At 40.9% G+C, this 9,355-nt stretch overlaps 1 protein-coding gene across 2 annotated transcripts in view; it reads right to left on the reverse strand.

The window, feature by feature from the left end:
• Positions 1-716: 716 nt before the first annotated feature.
• LOC308590509 (B-cell antigen receptor complex-associated protein alpha chain-like) overlaps positions 717-9,355 on the reverse strand; it is a 63,161-nt gene continuing 54,522 nt past the window's right edge. The window contains exons 3-5 of one of the 2 annotated variants that reach the window (XM_081200622.1): positions 5,733-5,851; positions 3,572-3,637; positions 717-2,294 (exon numbers count right to left, since the gene is read on the reverse strand). In XM_081200622.1, coding sequence (XP_081056748.1) covers positions 2,172-2,294; positions 3,572-3,637; positions 5,733-5,851 — 308 coding nt within the window. In that variant the 3' untranslated portion in view covers positions 717-2,171. Of the gene's footprint in view, positions 2,295-3,571; positions 3,641-5,732; positions 5,852-9,355 lie in introns of both variants that reach the window. The other variant, XM_081200620.1, reaches the window with a different exon arrangement.

Here is a 9,355-nt window from a genome sequence, read left to right on the forward strand (position 1 = left end):
TAAGAAGGCAATTGGACCTTAGGTTGCCTACCCCTGCGGACCTTAGGTTGCCAACCCCTGTTCTAGATGGTGAGTGCTGCTGAAGGGAGCTAACACTGCTTAAGGGTAGAGAGAACTGCTAAAAGGCCCTTACAGCAACTGCAATATAGAGTATTATCTGAACTTTGTTGCCTGCTCATGTTTGTGAATTGCTCTGGTTTTGTAAGGATAATACAGACACTTTTTAGAATAATTTAAAAGACATAGGCTGTTTCACCAGAGATGGTACCAGACGAAAAACAAATTGTTCCCAGGCACAGATTGTGTATTAAGGTTTAGGCTACAAGGCATATGGGTTGCAGGAAAGAGCACTGGCTGAAGTATATAAAACCATCCATCATGAAAATAGCCAATGCATGTTTCCTTGTGCAAAGGTGGCCAGCTGGCCACTTGTAGTGTGAAAATGTGTATTGTATTGCATCTGATCAGACAAGCATCAAGACAGGCCTGACTTTCCTGTACTGCTTGGTATTACAAAAGCACTGATCCAAACTAACCCTGTTATCATGAGGTTAGGGTTAGAAATAAGTTGTTCTCCTAAGTGAATAATAGAATATATCACTTTGATGTTGTTTTGAATATAAAGCAAGTAGGACATTTTCTAAATAAATGAAACATGTTGTTTCAAAACAATCTCATTTCATAATAGTGAAACATTTATTTTATTAACATCCCAGATGACAAAACATGAAAAAATAAGGAAATTTAGTCTGTCATTAAATCAAAATAGGATTACAAACCGTCTCCCATGCTAGGGCTTGGATCAAGAGTATTAATGGGGTCAACTACCCATTTCCCTGATCATTGCTTTGACTCACCCACCTTTGGCAATCTTCTGTAATGCACAACCAGAGCTTCGTATGTCATGGTAAGAAGAGAGGGTCAGACGCCTATTTAGGGAAATAACCAAACACTGAAATGTCTGGTTATTTTTTTCATTGTCACCATGAAAACCTAAAACTCATTGGTTCTTCTAAGAGAGAGATACTCAACATAGTGTCCTCCATATGTTTTTGGACTATAACTCCAATCAATCCAGCCAACATAGATAATAGTAGGGGATAATGGGAATCATAGTTCTAAACATCTGGAGAGTATCACATTGGTTAACCCTATTACTTTTAGCCCAAGTCTCATTAGCTCTCTCCAGCTCTCCTTTGGTCTTTGAAGAAAGCAAGGGAGGTTCATAGTGCAATCTATCAAAAAAACCAAAACCCTACAATATTAACAATGTTACAACTTTTTCCTATACAAGAGTGGGAAAGCATACAAGTAGCAGATCAAAGATGAAGACAAATATAATATTGAAACAAAAGTTGCATAGGTTTTTCACCCATGATATGATTTCAGCCTTTTCCTGGCTTCTACCAAAGCAAATATGGGATAAGCTCTCAGTTTTTTTCTCCTATCTTGTGATTGAGGCAGTCTATGTACTATTTCTTTCTTCTTCATGTGTGTCTTGAAGCATTGTCCAATCAGCACCATATACAGCTGGATTTTGCTGCAAACCTATCGCCCAATTTCCTTCAGCATTCAACAATGGGGAAAAAATATACATTTGAACTGAATACAATGAGCACGCTTCCAAATCAGCTGCACTATAAATAGGTCTCTCTTAAACCCCAATTTCAGAAGGGAAAGTAGGAGCAGGCACAAGTTCTAAATGAATTAATCCTATAAGCTTCTCAGTTGTGCACCATTTGGTGAATATCACTGACGTGTTCTTTACATCTTGGAACAAATTTTCCTAGAAAAGGGGAGGGAAGCATCTCTTCCCAACAAGACCAAGAATGGAAAAGTGACTAGGAAGATGTCAAGTGAAAATAAAGTTAGTACTTGTCAGAATAGTTTGTCTGGAAAACGAAAATGCCAGGAAACCTGTGTTGTTTACCCTCCTGCCAAAGCCAGATCTTTCACAAAGCAGAAGCAATAATTTCTTCTCAGCCTTCTTATTGTAAACCTGACATAGTTATACAAGTGTGAGTATCCTGGAGAGAGGAGAATATAGAATCCTTCCACCCCTGCCCTCAATGCTCCTCAGCAGGATGAAGTGAGGGAGAATATTCAGGATTCAAAATGGTCTGTTTATACTATGTGCCTGGAAAGTGAATGCAAAGTGAAGTCCTTTTCTATCACGGTTTCTCTGGCTTCTCCAGCTGCAGATCAATCACTTTCACGTTCCCTATGTCCTGGTAGGTGGCCTGCAGCCCCCATGAAATGTCCTCATACATGGAACAGTCATCCAGATTCAGTCCCTAGGAAGGGAAAACACAAAAAAGGTCAATTTCTGAAAGATAAGTCTATAAGCATAAATATTAATACACTATTATTCTGAAGATGCATTGAGTTTTAGGGAGATAGCCAAGGTTAGTCTTATTCAGAGCAGACCCGTTAAAAACAATGGACATTACAAATTTCGGTGCATTCATTTCAAAGGGCCTGCTCTGTGGGATGTGACATCACTGTAGCAGTCAAATACAACATTTCCAGTTTGCCCAGAGTGGACTCACGGGGATGATGTTCCAGCCAGGAGGACTTCCTGTCACTAGGTATAGCTTGATACAACCCTTTGGCTGCAACCCTAAACAAGTTTATTAGGAAGTAAATCCCACTAAGTAGGATATTGAGATTGAACTGAAGGGGGAGACGGTGCTCTTCTTTTTCCACAGGCCTCACCACAGGAAATGAAGATTGGGTCTGGTTTTTTTAGGATAATGCAAAACATACTTTCACAGTAACGTAATGAACTCATCTTGAGCAACAGGAAAATGTACATAAGCATATAAAATAAAATACATAAAAATAACAAATAGTAAAGCTTTTGACTACTTTCCTTCCTACTGGAATTAAAGTGTTCTCATTTTTTAATTCACCGATCTTTGGCAGGGATCCTCACTCCTAAATCTGTAGGCAGTGCCTATACTTTGGAACTCCCTGCCTATTGAGATCAAGCGCATGACTTCACTGTACTCTTTTCAGCATCTGCTAAAAACATTCCTCTTTAGACAAGTCTGCCCAGAAGCTTAGAACTTTGAGGTGATTTAAATCTGTTTTAGCATTTTAACTTTTGTATGCTTTAAAGCAGGCTTCTGCAAACTCAGCCCTCCAGATGTTTTCAGACTACAGTTCCCATCATCCCTGACCACTGGTCCTGCTAGCTAGGGATCATGGGAGTTGTAGGCCAAAAAACATCTGGAGGGCTGAGTTTGAGGAAGCCTGCTTTAAAGTCAGGTTGTAATTTCTCCCCCTTGATTTCACTGTTTTATCTCTTTGTAAACCGCTTTGAGGTTTTGTTTTGTTTTTACAATCAAGCGGTGTATAAATTTTATGAATATATATGTATGTGTGTGTGTGTGTGTGTGTGTGTGTATGAAATGCATGAATATGTTTCTTTGTCCCTCCTTCAGCTTTGGAATTTTCCCACATTCTGCTGCACAGAAGCATGGGCGTAGCCAGGATTTTTCTTAAGATTTTTATTTATGGGGGGGGGGAACTGCCAATCCCTTCCCCATGCCCAGTCTCCTGGAATTACTTCATATATGTTCTCCTCTTCATAAGCCTTCTTCTTGGCTTGTAAAAGGCGCTCGTTTTCCCATCTCTTCTGCAAAAGAGAGAGAGAGAGAGAGAGAGAGAGAGAGAGAGAGAGAGAGAGAGAATGAGAGAGAGAGAGAGAAGGAAAACACTATGAAAACAAGTGTGGTACATCAGGGTAGGCATCACTGGGCCTGCCAAAGCCCGCAGCCCTGTAGTGAGCCCAATGCCATTCTCTGGAGCTGCTCCTCAGTGAAGCTGTCTGTTCATCTGCCCTCTAAGTGTGCAAACATAAGAATGAGATAATGGAGACATAGTCTCTATGTGCTTTTCCTCCAAGTGGCTGGGCTTCCTGGGCTCCACCAAATTGGAGATGGTTCTTTGCTTAGCTGCATCAGTTTTCGGTGCATTTTACAGGCTTTTAGGCCACAAACTCAGGCCCCCCACCACCACACATCTAAAGCACTCTTCTGTCACTTTAACAGCCATGGCTTCTCCCAAAGACTCCTGGGAACTGTAGTTAAGGGTGCCAAGAGTTGTTAGGAGACCCCTCACAGAGCTGCAATTCCCAACACTCTTAACAAACTACAGTTCCCAGGATTCTTTGAGGGAAGCCATGACTGTTAAAATGGTACAATAATGGCTCTTTTTTAAAAAAAGTATGTTGTGGATGTAACCTTAAACCAGTTTAACTGTCCTTCGCCCATTCAGAGTTGGGATTCTCTGAGGAAGTGAGAGGTGAGTTATAGCAAATTGTTCACTACCACTTCTTGCTAAATGACAATTACCAGTATTGAGAGGCTCATAATCTTGGTAGCCATTTACTGCTTAGATTTCATAGGTTCTCATTACGTTGGTCACAGTTAATGGTAACTAGCGAGCTGATCACAGAAAAGCATAACAATTAAATCAATTTTAGTTTAAGGGCCATTTCATACAAACAAAAACTGGTCCTCAGCTGATCAGCACGTGATAAAACGGAACACATGTTACAACATTCTGTCTGGCCATATGGAAAAGTAGTTGCATGAGCTCTCTGTTATGCATGATTGGGGTGCATGGGTGAAAACTTACATCCTGGGCAGCTGTGTGTGACAGAGAAATAAACAGGCCACTTCACCAAATGCCCAGTTGTAATTCACACAGCATTTGTAGATGGACAATTCTAGCTTATGTGAACTAGTCTTCAGTTAGCTGTGTAGATAAAACAACAAGTTTCAGATAAGTACCAGGGGCCAGGACATGGTCTAAAGGTGCATGATGTCATGGAAAATGACGGAGAACGAAAGGGAAGAGGAGAGACCAGTAGAGGAAGGGGGGCAGGAAGTGGCAATGGAGGAAAGGAGGGAAACTCAGGAAGAGGGAAGGCTCTCTGATGTTGGAGCCGAGCCTCAACACCGCACAGGAAGCTCTGGCACTGACTGCGAGGCAGTGCCGGTTCCATCTGCTCAGGAAAGGAGAGTGTTAAATAGGAGGGGGCAGAGACATCAAATGAGAATGCCTCGCCTCTTCTGCTGGAAAAGGGGCAGATGTAAGTCACTCCGAGAATCTGACCCAGAGGATTTGGATGCATAATTATGTGTGCTGCTTGTACATATGTAAAATAAAGGATGTATATATGTATCTCTGAGTGAGCAGAGGCATTTCTTGCGGAGAGCATTCATAAGCCATCACACATGACACAGCCATCTTGTTCTTGTCAGTGCTTGGATGGGAACCTACCTGAGACCCCTCTGTGTGCTTCCTTAAGTTCCATGACAGTGGAGAAGTGGGATATTAATGTGATAAACACATCACAAACATCTTTTACTAAAGGAACACAGCAAACATCATTTTGTATTTCAGAGCCATCCAATTATTGTTCTCAGACAATACCCTTGGTCCTTTGCTATAACTGACCCATGTGATTCCAGTGAAGTGCCATTTGGGGGAAAACTCTTGTATTAGGCAATTATCTAGATGTTGTGCCTGTTGCTGGTGTACATGCTGATAAAAGGACAGTTTGCCCCTTTGGGGTAACAATCTACTCTTTAAAAATAGAAAAAAAAGCAGAACAAGATCTGGTGACTGGAAACTGTAGGCTGACAGATTCATTATGCACCATGCTCTCCCTGTCTGTCACCATGCGTACAAAGAATAGTCAGAGGGAAATAACAGCTCACCCTGAAGAGCAAAAAAAGACCAGGACCAATGGCACAGATGAGTAGCAGGAAACCCTCAGCTGTGATGATCTTATTTTTGACGCCTTCTGTCATGTTCAGGAAAGAGGCTGGTCGAGGCCCTAGAAGACAGCAAGCAGGAGAGTGTTTGATCCAGAAACCCCACAGCATCCCTAACTATTTTATCACTCTCTTGCAATCCCAGGTAAAACTACAAGTATGCAAAGAAAAATATGCACCCCAGGTATTATTGCATTAAGTGTCTTTGTTTGTATTGATTTACACTGCCTGCCCTGCCACGGGTGGCTCTGTGGGTTAAACCACAGAGCCTAGGGCTTGCCAATCAGAAGGTCGGTGGTTCGAATCCCCACGACGGGGTGAGTTCCCATTGCTGGGTCCCTGCTCCTGCCAACCTAGCAGTTCAAAAGCACGAAGTGCAAGTAGATAAATAGGTACCATTCCGGTGGGAAGGTAAATGGTGTTTCTGTGCGCTGCTCTGGTTCACCAGTAGTGGCTTCGTCATGCTGGCCACATGACCCAGAAGCTGTATGCCGGCTCCCTTGGCCAATAAAGCAAGATGAGTGCCACAACCCCAGAGTTGTCTGCGACTGGACCTAATGGTCAGGGGTCCCTTACCTTTACCTTACTCTGCCTGCCCTGCCACCTCTGCCACTGGCACTGATTTTGGGCAACTACTCACTATGAAATTGGCACCAATGCCAGCACTGCTTCTCCACAATGGTTCTGTTTGTACATTGCAGTGCCAAACCTACTCTCTGGATTTCTCCTTAAGATAAATTTTTTGGTGGGGGCTTCTGTGCCCCTTCACACATTCTGCAGAAAACCTTTCCCCATTTTGAAGCTTCAGGTTAAATGTTGTGTTGTGCAGGCTGACAATACGTCATTTCACAGGCCAGTGGTAATTTCAGAAAGGAAATGAAAGTTCTTATTGAAAAAACAAGGTTGTGGAGCATATTTACAAAAACTCTGATCAAGATACTGTCTGGCAGAAGTATGAATTCTGCTCTGACTTATAACTCACTGGGTGTTTGGGAGCAACGCTAGTTGTAACACCTAGTTTACTTCTCAGTGAAACCTACCTAACAAAGTTGTTGTAATGATAAAATGTGGTTTAGGCTCCGTTGAAGAAGCCAGGGAGATAAACAATATCAATAGTCTCATAACCCAGAACTCACCTGTATCAGTCCCTATTCCCTCTGAGCTTCTCCCTGGCACTACTCTAGCTACACTCCTATCTCTCTGGAAGAACCATTAACTTTAAGAATTCAATGCAGGAATCCTGTATAGATATTACCAGCCTGGCTCAGGTCCCTAGAAAATTCAAGCTGCTTCACTATAACCCATGAGTACAGCTACTCAGAGCACACCCACTGAAATTAATGGGGATGACTAACTTAGGTCCATTAATTTCGGTGGAGCTACAATGGCACCCAGTGGCCTTTTGAGATAATGCTAAAGGTTTCCATCTCACGCTTCTGGAAATATAAAAAAAAATTCCTTCCAGTAGCACCTTAAAGACCAACTAAGTTAGTTCTTGGTATGAGCTTTCGTGTGCATGCACACTTCTTCAGATAGGAGAAGAAGAAGTGTGCATGCACACGAAAGCTCATACCAAGAACTAACTTAGTTGGTCTTTAAGGTGCTACTGGAAGGAATTTTTTTTATTTTGACTATGGCAGACCAACAGGGCTACCTATCTACTTCTGGAAATATGTGCCTTTAAGAGTTGTCTGATGGAGAGGAATTTCAGCTGGTCCAGATGGTCACTTCGTGATGCCGCAGGCTTGAGCAGCCTTGCACCTGCTGAAGCTTTTCCTTCTACCTATCTATTAAAGACAGAAGAGCCATGCCTTTTTATTGGCCTTCTATCGAAGAGTGCTTCAGTCATTACAACTCCTTGCTCCTGTTCTGAAAAAAGGCGGGGAAAGCAAAGCACATGGGTCGTAGCTTCAATCTAGGCTTGTCATACGTCAGGAAAATTCCTGACATGTCCTGGTTTCCAGGTGTAAAAATGGCTTTGGATGTATGGCAACGCAATGGAAAAAGCAGCACAACCTTTTTTTTTTTCCAAACACTTCCGATTTTGGGAGGAATGAAATGTTTTAAGGAATGGAAAAAGGAGCTAGCCAGATTTGTCTGGAATGGCAATAAGCTGAGAATCAAACACCCGGTATTAATAGATAAAAGAGAAAGAGGTGGATTTGGATTACCGGATTTAGAATTATACCATGCCGCAGCTGGCTAGTTTGGTTAAAGAAATGGATTACACTAAAAGATACAAATGTATTAGATCTTGAGGGGCCTGACAACCGGTTTGGGTGGCATGCCTATCTGATATATGAAAAGGTGAAAGTGCACAAAGGTTTCTTGGGCCATGAAGTAAGAAGATCACTCTATAAAATCTGGAGTAAATACAGAGGAATTTTGGAACCCAATATACCTTTGTGGACTTCACCAGTAGAAGCGATAGCAATCAAAAGTAAAAACATGAAGGGAGACTGGCCCACTTACAGGATGTTATTAGAACCAAACAAAGAAATGCCAATCCTAAAAAAAATATGAGGATATTAAACACCACCTGTCTGGTTGGCTACAGTAATTCCAACTAAACCAAAAACTGAGCACAGATAAAAGAGAAGGTCTTGCCAAAGAAACTTCCGCCTTTGAAAAAGAGTTAATATATAACAAGGGATAATATATATCAAGAATGTATGAACATCTTTTAGAGTGGGAAGTGAAAGAGGAGCAGGTTAAAACATCTGTGATAAAATGGGCGCAGGACTTTGGCTATAATATTAATATGGAACAGTGGGGAATGCTATGGCAGCAAGACATTAAATTTACCTCATGTTATTATTTGAGGGAAAATACCATGAAGATGCTTTATCGATGGCACCACACCCCGGCAAAACTCGCCAAAATGTATAAGGGAAGTTCACCAATATGTTGGCGTTGTAAAAAGGAAATAGGATCTTACTATCATATGTTGTGGACTTGTATGGTTATAAGCGAGTTTTGCAAAAAAATATATGATGAATTTAAGAAATTATTTAAACTTACTTTTTAAAAAAAGGCCAGAGATTTTCCTTCTAGGAATACTGCCAATAGAAATAAAGCAAAATACAAGACCACTGCTTATGTATTAAATTACGGCTGCAAGAATACTGATAGCCAGAAGTTGGAAATGTGAAACAACACCTACAATAATAGATTGGCAATCACTCATGCTAGAGTACTTTCAATTAGCAAAGCTGACTGGAAAAGTCAGAGGAGCCCCAAATAAAAAAAAATCAGAGAATAGAGACTATTCAAAGAATATATAAGATTATATTGTAATAATGATGTTATCCTAGCAGAACTGAATGATACTTGTATATAATAAACAAATGGAATAAATATACTAGATGAATATACAGGAAGTTGTAAAACAAACTGTGCGATAAAATTAAGACAATAGAAAAAGTACAACGAGAACGACTGGAAGTTTCTTTCAGAAGACTTTATTAGAAAAGACAGGATGTTATAACCAATATTCATTTATTATTGTTAACTCTTTTTTGCTTTTTATTTTCATTTCCTTTATCTTCTTTCTATTATATTTTTTG

This window comes from Podarcis bocagei, assembly GCF_964188305.1.
Source record: "Podarcis bocagei genome assembly, chromosome: 7".
Taxonomy (NCBI): Eukaryota; Metazoa; Chordata; class Lepidosauria; order Squamata; family Lacertidae; genus Podarcis; species Podarcis bocagei.